General features: G+C 36.4%; 1 protein-coding gene across 1 annotated transcript in view; it reads right to left on the reverse strand.

Moving 5' to 3' along the window:
• The window catches only part of TRHDE (thyrotropin releasing hormone degrading enzyme), a 219,014-nt gene that overhangs the window by 134,027 nt on the left and 61,965 nt on the right, over positions 1-23,022 (reverse strand). The window contains exon 4 of the mRNA XM_083859071.1: positions 4,629-4,783. Coding sequence (XP_083715197.1) covers positions 4,629-4,783 — 155 coding nt within the window. The remainder of the gene's footprint in view (positions 1-4,628; positions 4,784-23,022) is intronic.

Here is a 23,022-nt window from a genome sequence, read left to right on the forward strand (position 1 = left end):
CAAAACTTGATTTAAGTAATATTATCTGCCAGTTTTCTCTTAATATTTATAAAAATTAGTTATAATCAACAGATATAATTTTGAGCTTTCATGTGTAAGCAAGCTCTAAAAATAGAGAGGGAACAGCAATTAAGTAGAGGGAAAGACTCAGGTCAGAGCAGAGGAACTGACGCTGAACTGTAATGAGAGTCAGGAATGAATGAAAGCAGAGTTGGCCCATAAGCAGTTTGATCTCATGGCAGCTGGCTTGTTTGAAGGCTTTGTCTGGGACCTGAATGAAAGATGTCACTTCTGTGCATGTCTTTGTGGAGTGAGAATGACACCACAGAAGGATCAATGCTGCAGTGAGGATCAGTAGTGACGTGAACACTAGAGCTTCAAAGAACAGACTAGCAGCACAGACCAGACTAGCTGGAAGATTACCAGACAGCCACATAAGGTTCAGCAAACATAATTCAAATGAAAAAAAATGAAAAACATGTCAATGAATGTCAGTGACAATCAGCTTAAGAATTTAGAGAGAAAAGATGAGGCTGACAGAAGTCATATTTATACATTAAACTAAACTTATTGCACACTGAGTATGCATAATATAGTTGAAGGCTTTTAATAAATTAACTGTCTATAGGGCCACTAAACATAGATCCTGATCTTAAGAACATTTAACTGAAAAGACAAAGAAATGCTGGAAATATATTCATATAGCTTATGCATTTTCAGAACTTGAAACAATAAAATGAATATAACTTTCATACAACAAGATGTATGGAAGTTAAATTCATACTAGAATAGGTTGCTTAAATGACTTCTAATGATGAAACATAACAGCTTAGAGTTTATTCCCTCAATTGCAGGAGTACTACTGAACAAATATGAAACCAGTGGTAAAATTGTCATTTTGAACTATGACTAGCCAGAGAGATTTTAGAAAAAAATAAAGTTTGTAAAGTTCATAATACCTCATCCTGTAATTTGAATTAATAGCATTAATTTATGGTGCTACAAAAGAGAATTTCTTCTACTCCTCTGTGAATTTTCTGGGTTAATTTATTAATGATACAATTAACACTATTTGTTTAATTATCCACCTAAAGGATTAAATGTTTTAAAGGCATCATACCAGTATGTGATATCAATATGAAAATGTAAGGAATTTGCTTAACTACTTTTGAACAACATGAGAGGGAGTTATGGATGTCACAGACAGAGCAGTACCCAGAGGCTGCAAGCAAGAAAGCCAAATTTTCCAGCAGAAAGGTGCTATTATCTTCCCAGGTGTTACATGTCTCAAAGGAAAACTGTAGGTTAAGCATTTAATTTCTTTAAGTAATTATTTATTTATTTGTGTATTTGACTACAGGCTGTATCTGCCTGGAGTGAAGACCATCACTTCATTTTGAAATGTATTGATCACATAATTTCTCATCTCCCTCAGGTATTATGTTCAACCTGATATGCAGAAAGTATTTAATTTACAGATACACTGAAAGGATACTCTTTCTTATATGTTTTTTTTTTACAAAACATTTTTTTAAATGTTGATTTAGAAGTTTTTAATTTTCTTTCTGATTTCATGCCTCTGGAATTCAATTTGTCACACCAAGTTTTGTACTCAGGTGGGAAAACTATCACAAAAAATCATGATGCATAAATTCAAATGACTCTTCAAAAGCTATAGGTGGAACTGATCTATGATATGCAAATAAAACTGATTACTACCTTAACAGAATTATTTTAATAAATTATGGTAATTATTTCAAGCTATCAACTTAAGCTGGTAGAAATACATGTGTTTTGACCAACTTATTGTTTGGAGCTCAGAGGACAAGCTTTTATGCCAAAACACTCCTATGATCAATTTTTTCTTTAATTAATTAAAAAAAAATCCGGAAAGAACATTCAACCTGCAATATCAAAAAAGAGACCCTACAAAATTACTGAACCAAAACTACCAAAGTAACTTTTATGCATCTCTCCTTAAACAGGTACCTAAAATACCTGGTCAAACATGAAAAGTCAGCTGTGAAGAAACTGGACATAAAATCCTTTCTTACACGGTTTTTACTTGTACTTTAGCAACCACTGAATTTGTCATTTTGCAGTGCTGTCTCTCATTTTCTATCTATCCTGAGCACTGTGCCAAGCATTAGTACAGAGCAGGCTTGGTAATTACAATTTTTAAACAGTCAAATCTAAAGGCAACAATCTGTATTTTTAATATTAATCTGATTTCTCTAATCTTGGAAACAATATTAGCAAAGCAATTGCTGTGTTACTCTAAGTAACAGGGCTCTTATACAGATCAGTTTATTACATGCTCAGATATGTTCCATAAATCTTGAAGTCATGGTTTTAAACTCAGGGAAACTGGACGATGGCACAATTCTTAAAAAAAAAAAAAAAAAAGAAATATTTTGGAAGAGTTCCATTTCACCTTCCTTGAAATCTGAAAAAAAAAAATCAATAAATAATAAGTAAAACTGGGGATGTGGAAACGTGGATTCTAATTTTCCTTACAGCTGAAAGATTTTGTTTAATTTTTGTTATTCTATATGTAAAAATGAGGGAAGGGGAAGAACAGTCATCAGTAACCACAGGCTAACAGGTGATAGCAAAGCAAAAGGCAATGTGTGATTTGCACAGCAAAAGGCAATGAAAAATGCAGTGAATAAATAACAATTAAACAGCAGAGGCAAGAGACCCTGGACCCAACTTGGTCTCAGTTCAGTACATTTTCAGCTAAAATAGTATTGTTTAGAGTTCCTTGATGGGTTTCTGAGTATGGTAGGATAAAAATAGAAAGAAGGGCTAAATAAAGACAATGTGATGGAGGTGCTGGACAGTGCTTTTTAGGTTATATTTTTGAGCGTTTCTCCCTTTAAACTTTACTTGCAGGTGAATAATCCATATTCTGTATGATTCAATTATTCATTAGAAAAGTAGAAATAATGCTTTTTTTAACTTGAATCTTTTCTATCTTGTCTAGCTGTCCAGTGAAGCAGCTGAGGAAAGACCTAATCTGCATGGCACTGCAACAAAAACAGTAGCAACAGGAATAGAGGAAGTTACTTTTAATTAAGCAAATAGCACTGGCAGTGATATCAACATAGACATCATGTAAACCTCCTCATCTGCAATTTTAAGGTCACTTAAATGCACTTTATAATACTATTTCTACCCTAAAATAAATTCAGCTATAGTTTCTGCCCACTTCATGATCCTCTAAAATTCCCAGAACAATGTAAAAAAGGCTTCAGTGTCTATAAAGTATCAAATAAACAAACTTGGTGAGTTAATGATGTGATAATTGCCCACATCTGAAGTACAAATTGCTCTGGAAGTAGAGGAAATTATCAAAGCAGTGTAAAGAATAACTGGAAGTAATGAAACGACTTCAGAAAAGCCAAGACTTAAGCTGAACACCTGGAGAAAGTTACTTACTATCAGATTTAATCAAAAGGTTTTAAGGGAAGCCATACAGCCCTGTAATCAGGAGCACTGAAGGCTGCACTACAAACATATCACATGGAAAAACCTGATACTCACACTGGGACTTGATGACCTAATGTCTGTTTTCCACACATGATTCCTACGGCACTGTAGTTTTTCTAACTGAACTGTGTACTACTCTATTGTACTGCACAGTGAAGAGCTTATAGAAAAATCAGATAATAATATCAAGATCAAACCAGCAGTAACTTTCAAGAAAAATTTTATGGTTTAGTTGAGGACTTCATATTCATCAACCAATTTAATGTAAAATACAAACATGAACCAAATATTATTTTCAGGTTCATCTGCCAGAACACCATTACAATGCCTCCCTTTTACACAGTACTTTTTATTTGCTGAAAGTGTTAAGAATTTGCATTGCCTTTAAAGAATACTGTGTAAAGTCACAGATGTAAGCCATGGTGATTACACAGTAGGATTTCATTCATTTTAACCTGAAGGCTATGATTATGCCTCTTATGAGTGTAAGAAAGCGTTTCCTGCCCCTGTAGCAAATTTCTTCAATAACATTTGCCTTCAATTCAATATTACTAACAGTTGTAATGTGTTTAGTTTGAGATAAGAAGATGGGAAAAACGTAAAATAAATTGTAATGTGGGTTCATTATTTTAAGTTTTCCTATTGACACAATAGTTTCTGTACATATAAAGATTCACTTATCCACTATTAGTGAACAGAGAGGATCAATATCAAACTGGGAAAAAAACTGAGAAGAAAAAGAAAATGGAAATGTGTATATATGACACAAGACAAAGATACTACTAAATTGAATTCAGCCAAAACATTTTTTGACATGAACATGAAACTTAGCATGAATTTGCTATCAACATGTTTATTCTACATATCCATAACAAATACACTGACACACAAACACACAGAATATATTGCTACAGAAGACAGGGAAGCTGTTCATCACTATCAATTTTCTCTGTAACCCCATTTTGAGTCTTCACAATTTCTGTATTGTAGGAATCCAACAGACCTCCATGTTATATAGATTCCTGTTACAATAGAAATCACAACCATCCCTGTGTACAATACAAATTCATTTTTGGTTCTGAAAAGGAGTGCATGGTTTCTGACATTAAGATCAAACACATGAACAGCTTTAATACCTGATGACATAGCTCATGTACAATGACCATGGTGACATCCAATAGGTATAAAATAGAAGAAATGCTTGGATCTAGCAGTATCCTTTGCTCCACGAAAACACTCAGTCCCCAGTTTTCCATAGCAGCATATGGATGCTTAGGCACAGCCAACAGATCTAGAAATAGAAAATATAAACGTTAACTCCTTGTGGGAGCTAGTATGCTCAAGATCTACTATAAGAAGGAGCATAAATCATCACTAAAAGCATTTTAAATAACATACGTGGGAAAAAAAACCCACAACCAAAAAAAAAACCTCTCAAGATGCGATCTAGTAATATTCCTTAGGAAACATTTATAAAAAATATTCATTTTTATCTTATGCCACTATCTGCTCACAAATTATTACCATTTTCATGTTATTGATATAAAATAGTACTTAGTACTTCTAATTAAGCTTTCTATAGAGAATCCAGCTTATGTGCAACACCTTGTTGATTTACTTCTGGGTTTGATACTGCTTCTCATGTTTACTATATCATATCAGCACACTAACACCAACTCTGACTACAAGTATTTTTTATCTTTTCATTAAAGCAATTCCTTTATTAACATCTTACACATCAAACTGTATGTAATGACTGATGTTTACGGGTGCTCTGAAGAAATACTTTTTCATAACATCAAGAAAAATGGCAAACTGTTCAGAATCCCCAGTCCTTACTAAACAAGGCACCTTCCAGTGTGCACTGTTGCTAGCACTCGTCCTCTGGGAGCAAGACTGCTGACAGCCACCTCTCAGCCCTGCCAGCTGGAACAATGGAACCATATGCAACTTAAGGAACTTTACTTCAGTTTTTTATTCAAATTTCTATTTCTCACTCTGTATTCAGTAAGTGAGAAAATATTAGGAACAAGATAGGATAGTCCTTCAACAAGTAAGAAAAAAAAAAGCACCAAGGAATCTCTCCCAGTGGCATGAGGTTGAACAACTCAATACTACAATACGTGTCTTAGAAAAATCTTACTGTGGGAGACTGAAAAGGAACTAAATTGACTACCAGTCCAGAAAGAAATCTAAAATTACAGTAAATTTCCATAGGGAATGAACCAATACACGATTCTGCTTCATGGCAAAAAATATCTGAAAGAGCCCAGAAACAACTTGCTTGTCTATTAAAAGCCCAGTACAACCCATGTACAAATCAGATAGAATTTTGGAAGCTACAATGTGACATCAGCATGGTGCTCCCTCCAGTCAAACTAATTAGCCTGACTTCTCAACTAATTAGCCTGGCTGCCACACTGCTCTCTCATTTCCCTCTACTACTTCTGCTTCCAAAACTAGCTCATTGGCAGTTATCTCAAGTCTGTCTAGGTGGTCCTCACTGGGTGACTTCCTAACATGATCAAGGGAAATTCTGACCTAATTATTCCAAATAATACTCTTAAATTGTATTACAGCACTGACACCTCTCCTAGGTTTGTCTGTTTTGGCTTGTCAATGCATGTGATCGAATTGGCTTGGAGAACAAACAGACTGCAGGAGCTCTACTCCAAGATTCATAGGAAGTTGCCACTGAAACACTGGGAAATGAGAATTTGGGTATATTCTGGCATTCCTAAAAAGGGCCTGCTTCAAGAAGCATAAAAATACCAGCCTCCTAGTGAATTCAAGGCAAGTCTAGCAGCTATATCCAAATACAGCAGAAAATATCCAAACCAAGAGACACACTTCAAATGCTAAAGAATAAATATTTTATAGCTAAGCAAACACTAGAACATGAGCCTAATTAAAGAAAATAAAGTAAAAATCCAAAACATGGTGTTCAAGATTAGGCATGTGAGTAAATTCAAAACTACATGCTTTCCTTTTCTTCTTCAGTTGAAGCTTGAACTATACAATTTTTTTTAGAATAACTGCCATTTGTTACAAATGACATGAAAAATGAAAAGCTCCTGTCTGCTGTACAAAGAAGGAATATGGATGGAGAAAAAAAAAGACACAAACATTACCAGGTGGAATCACTGAAGTTAACGGCAAGTTGTCATTAACATAAATAGGGATCTCCCCCATTCTCAATTCTGTAAAGAAAGCCATAATTGCTACACCAATTAAACTTTCCTCCAAAAGGTGTCTTCAGAAGATGAATACTGTTCTTATCTACCTCAATGAAGTTTTCAGCATTTACCTTCAAACATAGAACAGAACTACCACAAAAATAAGACCAGGTCCCTATTTTTCACTGATTCTTTCATCTCTTTATTCTCCTTTGGGTTAATTTGTAGTTTTTGGTCTTTCTTTCTTTCTTTCTTTCTAGTCAAAATGGATAGATTTTGTCAGTGTCATCCAGTAATAAACTGGAATAACTCTTGTGGAACTGGGAAACAAGGGTGAGGTGCCACACTAAACATACTTACAGACTAATTATAGACTGTCTTTCACTATTTGTGTCATTGGTATTGCTTTGCTGGTTTGGACTGATACTTTACAGCACTAACACACCAATAAAACCTTCCAATCTGATGGACAGATAACTGCCTTGCAGATAGGCAACCACAGAGGGATATTTTAAATCACTTTCATCCAACACAGCCCCATTTCTCTGCAAGCCTGAAAAGTCCTTTCACGCACCGGCTACTGCTGAAAGGGCTTTTCTGAAGAGAGAAAACAAAACATATTAAATAACCCTGTCAGTTTCCAGAATGCTAATCCCTGCAGGTGACATGAGCATACCAATAATGTTGAGTGAATATGAGCACACTACCATTTTCCAGTACAGGGTCTGACACACTACACTTTAATGCCAAAGACACTTCCTTAATCTCCACTGACTGACAGAATGGTCTGTGAAAATACTCATCATCACAAAACTATTTGCTACTTATTGTCCACATCTAAATTCTGAATATCCAACTCTCAATGTTAATTTTTCAGTGGCTGGTCTTTGATGGCTTCAAAAATTTCTACTACCTTTAAATAAAATTCCAAACACGTCTAGTTTTGTGGTAAAAGTCACAATAATCTATATCTTTCTCCGGGGAGTAATAAACATTTGATTTCAGAGGAACAATGTGTGATGTTCAAGTCTCAACATGAGAATTTGTATTTTTCCCTGTTTATCACACCATTAGAGCCCTGAGCAAGGTATCCGGTGATCCTGGAGGTGACATCTGTTAAGGTTTTAGTGTCATTTTTAAGGTAAAAAGGAGGAGTGATAATGCACATTTTGATGGAAATATCATTCACACATATTACTGCATGAAACTGTTCTGCACTAACTGCAAAATGGGAACTACTGAATATATAACAGCTTGTGTACATGCTGCATCCAGTCACTCTGTACACTATTTAATTAAATTCTTTGTAAAGCACTTGTGAATGTTTGATTATGTGGATATTGCTGGGGAAATAGAAATGTGTGTTATTGCTTGCAGAGAATAATATCCTCATGCATCATAAAACTGTTACTTGAGATTTCCTGATACAGCAGTGCAGAGTCCCGTGTAGTGCTGGAATAATAAAGGGTTTCCACCTCCTGGCCTTCATAGAGGCTAAATTCATGACCAACAAGTAAAAATTATACGGCTAAAATAAAATCACAAGACAAAAATGTGTTGGAGCTTCACACTTAGATGCTATATTGGTACAATTATTTGAATAGAAGGACAGCATTTGGGTTTTTAAAAAATCTATTTCTGTGTGACTTCCAAGAAAAAAAATATTAAGTTACAAAAATTGTACATAGTGCAACAGCTTGTTTTATTTCCAAACATTTAATTAAGGCATCATAATTATGTGAGCTTACATCAAAATATAATCCTCTGACATTATCAGCAAGCTATCATCCTAGTGCAAAATAGAAATCAGCAATTTCACACCTAAGTTGGCCACAAAGCAAATACACATTTGATGGGCTCTTTTTATCTATGAACTGAGTATCTGTGCAATTTGCACAAATGATACTGGTTTTCAATCTTTGCCACTCAGTCACGGTGTCTTCTAGGTTCTGTTAAAAACCATTATATTACCCAAAGCACAAGCAGGGAGCATCACTTTTACTTTAATTGAGAGCAAGGTTAGAACAGAAAAGGATTAAATGCAAAATGATCCAGCTCTCTCAAGGAGAGTAGCATTAATTTGTGGGGCCTTTTCCCCCCCTTTACCATCCTACTCTTTTGCGAACATCAAAGCATCTTCTTCATCAGTGTGATTCCACTATATTTAACCACCCCCATTTAAAGTTGGACAGGGATATTGGTATAACATGCACACATCCACACTATACATATAAATATGAGTGTGTGAATAAACACCAACAGACATCCACATCTATTAACATTATGTACTGCAATCTTATTTGTTTTAGCTGCTGGTTGTAACGTAACTAAGGGCTACATACTCCAGAACATATGACAGTATTAAGTTTCTAATACTCATGGTGGAAGTTAAAAAGCACTAAGGGGAAGAAAAACCCAAGATGTATGAATTAATTCTACATATTTTCTGTTAGCATACATGAGAAGTCTCCCCAAAAAATCTAAGACCCCTGAAACACTGCAAGTTGTAAATGAGAACACAGAGTGAGAGACAAGAATTTGCTGTCAAGCATCTTTACACGTTTTCCTTAATAAACCCAGGAGGCATGCAGGGATAAACTGTTTACTCCATGAACTCCATGTTTTTCCCTTATAATCCCTATTTTTATTACAAAAACGACACTACAAAAATAATTTGAATTTATCTGTGTGCCTCTCACAATGTTATTTTCATTCATTTCTTCAGAAGATTTCTTCAAGATATTGGTCCAGGTTTCTTGCTCCCAAGATTTCCACTTTTCTGAAAACCAATTCAGCAAATTAAGAGGAAGCGTGGACTAGTATCAGTTTATTTAAGTCACACCATAAGTATGTTTTTTGCCCTTTCCTAGTACTGCATAATGCAATCAATATCTTTATAAAATCTCTCTAAACGCCTTGTGCAATTTCCTAAAAGAATGCTACTGCACCAATAGAAAAAAAAATGTTTACCAGAAGGGTGTTTATTTCTGCCACTCAGATTCCTTAATCAAAGTAATTTGTTTTACTAAGTAGAAGATGCTTTTCTGTAGCACAATACCATTCTGTGATTTATGCAGATTTTAAGGAACAAGCCAAATACAAAAAGTGACAGAACTCATTAAAAAACATGAAGTCAAACAGTAGTTATTGTAAGAAATATCCAAAATTTCTACTGATAAAGAACTATTGGTAATGGTACTTATAAGAAATACCTAAATAAGCTGTTGATTTTTTTTTTTCTTTTTTGCACTGTTTGATGATGTTGATTTGCCAGAGAAGTTTGTTCTGAAAAGCCAAGTGACTTCTTCATATACTTTCATCCCCTTAAAAAGATATGGGGGGAAGGGAGGAGGCAGGCAGGGGAGTGACACAATGGGATGACACACCAAAAAACCCAAACATCCCAGGGCTGGTAAAAGCTCTCTCAAGCCAATGTTTGCCTTGAGACACTTTGAAACATCCTATTTTCAGAAAACACTAAGTGCATGTTTCCTGAAAACTAAATCAATTCAGTATTTCCCTTTTGGCAGTTAGGAGCTAAATACCCTAAATTAGCTGTCTTTAAATTTAATAGTATTCTTCTGTCTTATCTCAGTACATGTAAAGTATTCAAAGGCACAGAAGCCACAAATAACCTGGATGACACCCCCACAGGAAATCTTCGATTAACGTTCCTGTTCAGCCAAATGTTTATTCTGGTGCCCATCAGTTTTTATGTCCAGGACTATAGCACCACTACCCTTCTGTAAGCTTGACACTTGACAACCCACACGGATGCTGGCCTGCAGAGTTAATGCAAAGGTCTCAAATTGTCTGCCACTATTCCGGTCAAATCCAATGGCTTGTTGCAGACCCTGAGGAGAAATCACTACCACACAGCAGTTTATTGCGGGGGTTTTTATTGCTTCTTATTGCTGTACAAAGTATTACTTAACATTAACTGACATAAACAATGGATGGATTCTCAGAGTGTTTGATACATATAGCAGATGTTTCATGCAACAGGAAGATTAAAAGATCCAAGAGGGGGAAAAAATGTGGGAGAGAAAGGGGAGGATAAGGAGAGAGAATATGCAGAAACACAGAAAGAAAAACTTTGCTATGTTTTCAAGCAACTGAGCCTTGACACTGGGTGATAGCTTAAAAAAATAGTTTAAAAAAATAAAACAGAAATCTGTTGATTTTATTTGACATGCATATTATTAAATTTCTTTCAATTTTGATACCCTCAGTCCATAGATCATTGCTTTGTTATTTCAAAGTATATCAAATGATTCAATGTTAAAATGAAAAATGAATGCAATCGCCCATTGAGGATGAACTGTGCATCATCTAGGTTGTATTGATCTGCACAGGAACAATGCCTTTCTTTTAAAATAATACCTGGACAGATCATTAAGAATTGCTGCACAGTATTAAACAAGGAGAAAAAAATCTTTCACAAAGTTTCTTCATAAATATAAACTTTTTTTCTCAGCTTCAGCCTTAGGTGGGAATTCGAACAGGGAGCTGTATGGCTCAAACCAGGACACAGACTGAAAACAGCTCAGGTTTCTGTTACTCCGGGTAAAAAGGGTAGGTAGTACTGTACAGGCATCCACTACAGCATATAAACAATAGAGAAAATACATTCCAACTCCGGACACCAAAAGATCCGGAGAGAGGAAAAAACAAGAAATACTTTTGTTGCCTTCATAAATACTGTTTCTAACGTAAATACTAAGAGCACTGACATGATGGAAAATTGCCAACAGCCATTTTCCTACCACCAGAGTTAATAGAGCATGAGGATTCTATGGTTGAAAACAACATGACACTGATTACTGAGCACTATCAGTATGAATGCTGCTGCAAAGAAAATGATCAAGTGCCACTGCCATATTCCTTCCCTTTGCTGCAAAATCAAGGTGCAGGTACACAGGGAACTCCAGAACTCCATTCTACTTGAGTACTAATGAGATTTTTTTTTTTTTTTTTTTTTTCATCTGGCACAGGTTAAACTCATTTTCATCACAGTAATAAAGAGATGGATGCCTGCAAGTACAGCACTCAATACACTAAGACTTATCTCTTTTACGTTTGCTTTAAAGTGAGATCACATTCACAGGTGATGGGCACAATTTAACAGGCAAAATGGAAATAGGAATTTTGGGAAGACAGGCAGTTATTTAGCATTAGCAATATCTTATATTTCACCTGGAGATGAAATTACAACGGACTTAATCATATTCACTACATCTGAAGGCAATGTTTTTGGGGGACTGCATCTATTTATCTTCTGTTCCAGAGTAAGACGAAGAAATGCAAATGGACTGTACTGGATAGATCCTGAGATACTGTTTTTAGATCTTGCTGTGTGTATCCTAAGTCCTAGAATAGAGTTTATCTTACATTCTTATGCAAATCCTTTCGATATAGTAGATCAGTACAGAACTTTACTATCCTAACACTAAAAATAGCAATCCATTCATCACTTTGTTTATTAAATTATTTTAATAAAATAATTACTATCTTTCTATAACATATCCCAATAAAAACCCATCATCTTGAGTTCTAAAGAAACACAAATAACAGAGGACTCATTTTGTCCACATGCAAGTTCAAACTCTCTCCTTCCCACTCATATCTAAGGATGCAACCACATAAACTAAACAGAATCCATTTTCACAAGAGGCTCAAATGAAATCCTGATGCATCAGAATACAGAAGTCCAAGGTGAACTTCTTGATGCATTTAGATTTCCTTGAGAGGTTTAACTAACTGAATTTACTACTTATCTCTGTTTCTTATCAGCATGGGCACAGCCTGCCAACCATGTGCTGTGCAGCTACTCATGACAGGTAAAAAAATCACAATTAAAAAGCAGGTATGCAAGACTGTGACAGAAAAAAATCCTGCCTTTGCACAGTTACTGTGTATTTCCCACAGTAAAATGGCAGCACCAAGATCTGAAACCACCAAGAAGTCTTACTTTCCTGCCACAGTAGGGCTGGGTGGTGGGCTCCACTCAGTAAAAACTCTGTTATGCAGAGGCAGGCAGGAACGCATCTCCAAATAAAGAGGGTCTTTTTTTAAGCATCTGGGCTCAGACTTAACCCCACATGGTTATCTGAGGGGAAGGGGTGAAGTAATTAAAAGAAATCAAAGAAATTAGCAAGATGGAAAAGCAGAATAGTTGAAACCTTCACCAGAGCTGAAAATCTCTCTGAGTATGAAAAAAAAAAAAGGGAAGAAATGAAAACGGTGCTTTGCTCTGCACCTGGAAGCAAGTGATACTAGTGATGAGAAAGACAGTAATTAGAAAGTAGCCTTATTTCTGACAGTTGTGGTTCCAGACATGCTGCAAATGTTTAATAGTTTCAATTAACTCAGAGAGTAGAACCCAAACATGAAAATCTGTCACAAAACCGTTTTACTGCAAACTGTGAAAATAAAATACCCTAGAAAGAAATATTTGTTATCCAAAGTTACAAAAGAAGAGCAACATACTAAAGAGAAGCTGGTGACTGATACCAAATGAAGTGTACTACTTAAGTTTGGCAAGGAGCTAACTAGAGCTGACAACAGAAGAGACTGGGACAGACCTGGGCCAAGTATTTCAGGAAGAGACTCCTGACTTCCTAAAAAAAAACCAAAAAACAAAACAAAACAAAACAAAACAAAACAAACAAACAAACAAACAAAAAAAAAAAAAAAAAAAAAAAAAAAAAAAAAAAAAAAAAAAAAAAAAAGCAGAGCCTGGTAAACAACAGGAGCCATCTAGTCCAGAACAAGGTTTACAGTGATCAGTCAGATCCCTGACACAGTGAGCAAGATTGATAATCCAATATCCCACCAGAAAATAAATGCAAGATAGAAAATCATCCAGAGCTCAGAGAACATGTGGAGCTGCACGCACAGTGACAGTCTGGACAAACAACAGTCCTCGTCAGAGTAGGGGAAGAAATTCTGAAAAGGTGATGGATTACAGCTCTCCATTTCACCAGCAGACTGGCTATACTGCCAAGGGGGAGGATGACAGCGACACTTACTCCTATTAGTTGTGTAATAGGAGTTTTAGTGTTTCCTTTGTATATTTATGATACACAAATGCCCTAGGGTATGGTATTGCTATACTTTCACATTAAGCATGCCTTGTTAGTTCCCTTAAATCACATTTAAGCCAAATTCAGGTTAAAAAATCAGTCATACATTTTATCAATAACTTTCAAAACTGACAATACTGCTGAATGCTTACTGAAGTTACCACCAAACAGACAAAATCTATTTTTGATGTAGTTACACTGATCCATACCTACATCCATATTAAGCTGGCACTGACAAGGAGGTAATCACAGCTCAGGTCCTTTTGAACACCTTATGTTTCACATTTTCCCAATCATCAAAAAATTATTCATAAGTTCTGGTCTGAGAATTTATCTGCAATATATGAACTCACTGAGTATTTTCAGGTGCACTCCTCCATTCCCCCGAGACCTTCAAATTCTTCATAGTCCTTCATCAGTTAAATCACAGGCTTTGAAATGTTCCTGGGATCTTTAAACAGACTTACATCTTTCATCCTGACTCCTTCTGTTTCCTCAATTTTTGAGACACAGTCTGTCCATTTGTCTTAATAGTACTTGTGCACTTCCTTAGATATGCAAATATCTGTTTATTAGATAAACATAAAAAACATCTTCCCTGTTGAACTGGCTGGTAAGCAGCTTCTTACTTCAGTAGGGGATAACAATATTTTCCTGTTGCTTTAGTAATTCATTTGCATTTTTTCTGTGTCTAATGTGACCTCCACCAGAGCTTACATTGTGCATCAATCTTTACCTGCATTATCCAAAGATCTAAATAAATACAATGTACACGGCTCATTGCTGACTGCTGAGACCAATAATCCCAACACATCAGTAATGAACCACTATGGTATAACAGTGAGCTTGCAGCAACTGAACCCTGCTGCAGCCCCACTGTTCTCAAAGTTAGAGCAGAATACAACAATTGTTATATCCTTATAACAAATAAGAAAACATAAAGTAACTATCTTCCCTTGCTTTTGCACAAGGAAGAACCTGTGGAAAATTGGAACACTTTTTACTGCCTACAAAAGGAAGTATTTTGAGAGGCCATTGATATCAAGTATTCCTGTGTTAGATGAATATGCATAATTCAGGCAGATGCCATTTGAAAAGGTTATGCATTCATCTTATGATGGCACAGACAGGGTACCAAGTTTTACGGAGTAACATTTCCTATAGGAAAAAAATAGGAAGAGAGAGCAGCAAGAGGTGTTCAACAACTTTGGAAAGATTAGAAAAATATTAGAAAACACACACACAAAAAAAGAAAAGCATAAAGGACGCACATTGGAAGTACTGTAGTGGAAGTACAGAGAGCTGTTACTGCATTGAGATGTGCAAGTAGAGTACAAGAACAGCATTATCATCATGTCTAGTCAATAGAAGAGATATTGAGATTCCTTGAAATAATGGATTATGTGACCAAATTTGTGCCAGATGTAGGGAGTTTTTAATCAGCAACTACTGTAACCACTACTGAGAAATCCTGTTTACAGACATCGTAGAAGTCTGAAAAGGCAACAAGAGCTGAGATAAAAAGATCTCTCTGTAACCCCACAGCCAATTCAGAAACCGGATGACAACAAACATAAAGCTAAATTCTTGAAGTACCTTTAACATGGCATTAGGGCAGTCTTCTAACAGACTCACACAATGACTGGGACTGGAAGGGACCTCCAGAAGCTTTCTTGCCCAACTCCCCTGCTCAAGGAGGGTCATCAAGAGCTGGTAGCATAAGACCACATTCTTGGTGGTGGCTTTTAAATACATCTAAGGACTGAGACACCACAATCTCTGTGCTCCCTGGGGTTTAGCAGATTATCTTCCCAAATTTGGTAGATTGTGACTCTTTAAGACTTCATCAAACATTTGAATATTACCTCAAATTTAAATGAGCAAAACAGAACAAAGATTAATTTGCTGTATCCATAAATCCTCTACAACTTGCAATCTTAGTTCAAAAGAGAGTATTTTATGCTAAAGTCTGATTAAAAATATGTTTTAAATAACAGCATTTTGTACACTTTTTTCTAATATATTTCCTGTAAAATATTTTTCTGTTAGTGTCCATGTTTTACTTAGAATACTACTCTGAAGTAAACAGAGAACTCTTGTCAGGGCCAAATGAAATAACTGTTTTCAGTATTCAACAGAAGAATTGCAGACAAAGAAGTATATCTACTTTTTCCCCCACGTATTTTGCATTTCACAAATTGCAGGGTGATGACCAAAGCTAAGAAGGTACCTTGGGAAACCAGAAGAACACTATCTTAAGCTAATGAAAGATGTGATTACTTCTGAAAAATTGAAGATACAATGCTGAAGGAACTGAAAGAGCTCATCTCAAAGTACCAAGAAACACAGTGGAAAAAGCTGAAAAATATCACCAGAAGGTTTGAGAGATAGAGTTGAAATAGATGAGGAAAACGAACTGAGAAACAAGGCAAAGAAATGAAGTTTGCCTGAGACAGACAGTAAATAAAAGCTGAGAAGCTGAGGAAATGTTGTCACAGGAACTATGAATAAAAACAGGAGAAATATTTTGAGAAGAGGGAGCAAGTGAACACACCTTCCTAAGAACACATCTGCAATTCCTCAGCCTTATTCCAGTAAGGTTTTGTGTATCTTCAATGCACAGAACTAGAAGAAACAGAAAAGCTGTGGAAAGGCCCATCCACTGCTCGCGTAATAAAGAACTGAATGAGCTGAAGGCTCATGAGGTATTAAAGTAACTCACTTCAGCAATTATTCAGTTATTAGAGACGTTAACACCCTAGATGTTCATGTACTCTGCCTTTTAGAACTTTAAGTAGCCAGAATGGCTGCAGAGAAGTTCTCAAGAACTCTGGAAATTAATAATGCCTTGGGGAAGCTATAGTTTGAAAATCATTGAAGGGTAGGACTAACCTGATCTCCTTTGACAAGGTGACCTACATAGTGGATGAGGAAAAGGCTGTGAATATTTTCTACATGGACATCAGTAAAGCCTTCGACTGCATTCCCCACAGTATTTAGCTGGACCAGCTGACTGCTCATGGCTTGGATGGATGCACTGTTCACTGGGTAAAAAAATAGCTGGATGGCCAAGCTCAGGGAGTGGTGGAGCCAATGGTGAATCACAGCACCCAGAATCAGTGGTGTTTCACAGCACCCAGTATTTGGGCCACTTCTGTTTAATATCTTCATTGACAACCTAGACAAGGGGATTGAGTGCACCCTCAGTAAGTTTGCAGAGAAAACCAAATTGAGTGGGAGTGTTGATCTGCAGGAGGGTAGGAAGGCTCTGCAGAGGGATCTGGACTGGTTGAATTGATGCACCATGGGCAGCTGTATGAGATTCAAGAAGGCCAAGTGCCATGTCACACACCTGGGTCACAATAACCCCATGGAATGCTACAGGTTTGGGTGGGGTGGCTAGAAACTGGACAGAAAAGGATCCATGGGTGCTGGTTGACAGCAATGGAACATGAGCCACAGTGTGCCTGGGGGACCAAGAAGGCCAATGAGATCCTGGCCTGTATCAGCAATAGTGAGGCCACCAGAACCAGAGCAGTGACTGTCCCCTGTACTTGGCACTGGTTGGGCTGCATCTCGAGTCCTGTGTTCCAGTTTTGGGCTCCTCACTACAAAAAGTGTGTCTAAAGAAGGGCAACAGATATAGGGAAGGTCTAGAGCACAAGTCTGATGAGAGGCAGCTGAGGGAGCTGGATTGCTTACTCTAATGAAAAGGAGGCTCAGGAAAAACCTCACTCCTCTCTACAACTGCCTGGAAGGAGTTTGTAGCCAGATGGAGACTGGTCTCTTCTCCAAAGTAACATGCATCAGGACAAGAGGAAATGGTCCTTGAGTTGTAACAAGCGAAGTTTAGATTGGTGATTAAGAAAAAAACTCTTCTCTGAAAGTGCCATAAGACTTTGGAACAGGCTGCCCAAGGAAATGATGGATTAGTGAGCACAGAAGTGTTCAAAGAATGTGTGGATGTGACACTTGGGGACACAGTTTAGTGGCGAACAAAGTAGCGCTGGTTTAACAGTTGGATTTGATGATCTTAAAGGTCTTTTTCCAACCTTACCAATTCTATGATTCTATGAAACAGCTTTACATGGTGCAGTTGTATTTGAGAGCAAACTGTATACACAAAATGCAGTGATACAGAGAATTGACTTGACCACATGAGTTTCAAAGATGTTGAAGGAAAAACAGCAGTTAGCCTGCACAAGCAAAAGAAGGCATAAAAAGAAGTTTGAATAAAGTGAACATAAAGCAAACATAAATTCAGTACAATCAATTGCATCTGTCAGGTACAAAAACCGAGAACCTTCCTGATCAGCCCCTGGCAACAAGAAAGATACCAAAACTGATGTAGCATGTTCTTCTCCTGAAATAGCACTATTTGTCCAAGTACAATCTTGCTTATGCCCCATGTTATACCATGACATTACAAAGTCATGGAGATAGATGTCTGCTCTCAGTACTACTAGCCCACTGAATACATAAACTTTTCCAATTATACAGAAATCAGAATGGTTTCCCTGAGTAGAATTTCATTCTCTGCATCACAGATTTAAACATTAAAGTTATATTAAAGTTATATTAAAGAACCATAACAAAGTTAGGTTCACAAACCTCATTGAAATTTGATAACCGATGAATAATTTACATTAAGATAATACAGGTCTCATTTTAAAATGTTTCTATTATGATGACTTTTCTCTGTTAGAATCATAATTTTCCCATACCATCTTACTTCATTATTATTTACAGAGAAAACAATTTCTGATCATTCCTCCTAAAAGTAAAAATGAAAGTCCAATTAAAGATTTTGCTGCATCGGTAATGTTTGATGTAGACCATGACTGAGCAAACAAGTTTTTCTTTTCAGAAAATCAAAGAATAACTTGCACAAAACAAGTATCGTAATGTCTACTAGAAGAAAGAGAATAAATTGCTAGATCTTCAGTATAATGAAAGCCACGAAAGAATGCCTAGTATGGAATCAGAATCTAATAGTCCCTGAATTTAGGAGGCCTTTTTGTTCTGACTCCTATCAACACAGAGTACACAGCTAATTCAATGTGCACCATAGAAGCATTCGTAAAAATCTTAATAATATTATGCAGAGGAACACTGCAGTTCTGTAGTGAACCTAGTAAGCCAGGACACCAAGTCATCAAATCATCTGCACTGGAAGTATGCAAAATTGACACCGAAGTCTTTAAACCAAGTTCTCCTTCACACCGAAGACATGATCTTTTCCTCCTAAAAGGCAGGCTATGAAATAGCCTAAATGAAACAGTGTTTACACGTGGTTCCCGGTTCCTTTTCACTGCTGGAATAATATAAATCAGATGCTGGTTCAAATGTAAATCAGATTCAAAAGGACTAAGGACTTGCTGAAAGCAAATTATTAAGTATGTGAAAGATCAAAGACTAGCGGTCTACTGGCATCTGAGAATGCAAATGAGAGATGCAGAAGAGGCTGAAGAAAAACAAAGGAGAACTGAGGGATTCTTTCTTGGTGCAAGCATTAAAAATCTATCGGTTTAAATTAAACAGTAACAATCGTATCAGTGGAGGAATCCTCTCTTTATCTCATGACTTTACTTGATGGAAGGCACATTACAGGTATTTCTATAAGAAATGTAGTTTGCTTTTTCATGCTAATATTTTAATACTTCTCAAGATCTTTTACTCCTTAAGCCAGTTTTGTTCTCTGTCTTTCAGTAAACATTGACTCCCCCCCTCCATTTGCATTTCAAATAAAGCTAAAACAAGAGCGGTTTTGTTTAACACCTTCAAAGGTGCTGAACCTCCTCTGGCTAGCTGGAATAAAAATCCACAGCTGTAACTAGTTCTTTATGGATATTCCAATCCCAATTTCTTCTTCTTTAAAGCTTCAAAAACTGTTTAAAATAAGTACAGTGGATTCTTCTTCAAAGATAACAGGAATGGTAGTGTACTTTGCATTACCATACATAATCTCAGTATATTCCTTGCTGTCTGTGCTGACTGGGAGTTCAGCTTGATGTCAGCTTGAAGGTATGGCAGTGATGACCAAAGGTGGCCATCTACAGAGACAAATTACTAGGGGCTTCAAGAATACCAGCTATCCTGCCAGCAAGAAAAAATTAAACACGTATTTAAAAGACACTTTTGTCCCTTGTCACAGCTATATGCTGCACAAGGAACTGATATTTCATTTACAAGTAAAGATTCGGTATTGCAGTGACAATACAAATTTCAGTGAACGTAGTACTATGCTTGACAAAGTGATGAGGTGCAAGATTATTACCTGTCCTTTCAAACTTAAGTACTTGAAGTAACCAATGGAAAACTTTAGAAGATGACAAAAAGACATCAGACAAAAGATGAAAAATCCCAACCATCACTTTAGGATCTAGAAGAGCACATGCTTCCATTTGGTACTTAACATTCTAGATACTCAGCTTTTTCCACAGAGATTCTCTCATCATTTTACATTAACTATTTCTTTTAATAAAATAAACTTTTTTAGTTTAATTTTGTAATAAAAAATAAGCTTTTTTTTTTAAATAAAACAGCTTTGATTGAAAACAAATGTCCAAACACAATGACTTAATTTTATGTAATTGTATGCAATACTGAGAAATGCATAATTATAGAAATATATTCTAGCAACTAATGAAGAAAGACAGGGAACCCTCACAACAAAAGTTATCACAGAATTCTGCTATTTAGTCTATTAGGGTATCAGTCCTTCTGGCATTAGTAAAGTGCCATTCCTAGAGGTTTCAGCTCTTGAAGTCTTTTTCCATAGTCAGAGAACTGACTTGCATCAGCATGCAATCTGATTCACATAGGTACTGTTGAAATCACAATTAAGAGAGCCTGTCTCCAAGCACATGAATCCCTGTAATGACTTGGCCTAGTGAAAATCAAGACATTCTGGACTCCACATAACTCTCACTGTCAATTCAGCATGGGTTTTCTGGCTCATTATATTTATTAACTTTTCTCCTCTCCTAGTAATGTAATGATGTCTCCCTCCCTCTTGATCAAAACTCTTTATCTCCTTTCTAACTATATTAGATTACTGTCTTTCATATCCTTAGGTACATTTGCAATTTTCTGTGTTTGGATGCTGGAAAGGAATAGAGAAAAACTGAAGAGAGAACTGAATCTCCCGTGACCTCCAAGAAAAGTAGTTGTGTCATCAATCCTTGAAATTCCTTTGGGTGTAATCCTGTACAAGGAATCTTGTAATTCCTTGGGCATGTAATCAAAGACCAGAAAGAATCTCTTTACCAGCCTTTCTTATGCAGAATCAGCAATTCTACCATTTTGACAGCCCGCTGGTGCCTCACACTGACATGCCAGAGACTTTCCCTCAGGTCACAGTGGTACAGGTCTATACACAGTGGTGTCCTGGTCTAGTCCATGCAGTGATACATCATCAGCTTACCAGGCTCATACAGGAAATTCTGCTTAACATATTTCCAAGTACAATGAAAATTTAGACCTCTTGGTCTCCCCCTGCAGTTTTTGAGGGTTTTATCTTTTGTACTAAAGTTTTACAGATGCTGCAAGCAGTTGGGAAGTATTTTGTGGCTTCTCCTGAACTAATGCCTATTAAGTAGGGATCTGCAATTGAAGAAGACCGGATTTTTTTTGTTTGTTTGTTTTCTTGCAGGTCTGGTAATTTTCTATCCCTCCCTCTCCCACCAGCACTGTTTATCAGAAAACCATACCTATACATCTCTGTGATCAGATCTGAGGTTGAAGGTAGCACACTGACATTGACATAAAATTGTAATAACCTGCTACTTCCCAGACTTCATACTCTGTTTGGGTGCACATTGTTTTCAGCATGCTTCTCACTGAATTTGTAGGGGTCTGACTGTTACTTTGGCTGAAGCAAGACCACTGATCTTCTTGCTTGCAACAGAATGTGTCTAGAAGAGTAGGTCTGCTGCAATGTCTTTTTTCTCTTGACTATGTCATGGTTCTCTATAGGTATATGAACAAAGGTAGTGCTGGTGAAGCAGTAAAATGCTCAGGAAAACACCAACTTAGAGCATACCTGAAGCAGCATTCTTTTGCAGAGTTCCAGACTACATCTATCTTCCCTTAGCACTTGATGCAAAGCTGTGTCTGCCAGCCCAAATAGGAAATACATTCGAGGTGATTGAATGGCTCACCCAAATATGCTGAACTAGCACACACTGCCACCTCATTGTAATTTTGCACCAATAAATCAACAGTTAAAAGGCATATAATACAAGGTGACTTGAAGTGGCTGTCATTAATTATGTTCTATCTTTTGCTTAGTAACCACTACAACAGAGTCTTCAATAAAACTAATCCTAATTACAGTCTGACAAGTTTCCCAAATTATGCTTATGATTTATTTTAGCATGACAGTTTTGGAAACTGCAAGAGCTGTTCATTTCCTTTTTATTTCACAAGTCTATCCAGAAGATACAGTCAGAGATAAACAAACACGTAAAAAGTGACATTTCAACATCCAGGAAGCAGCAAAGTCAGTGACAGAAGATGCTAGTGTACCCTGAAAATACTAAAAATATAACTTTTAGTAACCACAGTAGCGGTTTCAGAAACTGATAAAAAGGCAGCAAACTTCCATCCAATCCCTTATTGGAGCAAATTAATCAAAAATTCTCTCCCTCACTTCACTAAAGACTCTTTAAAAGTATTTTCTTCTATCCATTTCAAACCAATCTCCTACCACTTTTGATGAGCAACAGCGGTAGTAGTGTCCCTTGCAGGATTTGATGAACTGTAGTTCTGCATGAATTCATTTAGTTTTATCCTTCTCTTTAATAAACTCTCCATGAAAAACCCCCTTAATAATGTATTTTGTACTCTCAAAGTCAAATCATTTTGGATAAAAATAGGGGAGACTAGAAAGAAGGGAGAAAGAGAGAAATATTTAATTTTAAATTCTACCCCTCAGAATAATTCTCATCTAAATAATTTCAATGTTGCAAAATACACTTTTCTTTGTTGTCAACCTCCTTTTCTCCTGAAAATAAGGAAACAAAAAAGCATCTTACTGTTTTTGCCCACTTTGCAAAGAAAATTCAGGATGAAATGTTACAGCTGGAAAAGAAAAAAATCAGCTTTCACTACTGAAACATAAAGCCAAATTTTGAGAGTTGGATTTATGTAACATAGCTTTCTAAACTTTTAATAGGCAGCATATCAGCTAGCTTTCTATACTCTGATAATCAGGATAGGAGTCTTACTTCCACAACAGTGGCAGTTAGAATCAAGTAAAACCTTTA

This window comes from Zosterops lateralis, assembly GCF_965231275.1.
Source record: "Zosterops lateralis genome assembly, chromosome: 4".
Taxonomy (NCBI): domain Eukaryota; kingdom Metazoa; phylum Chordata; class Aves; order Passeriformes; family Zosteropidae; genus Zosterops; species Zosterops lateralis.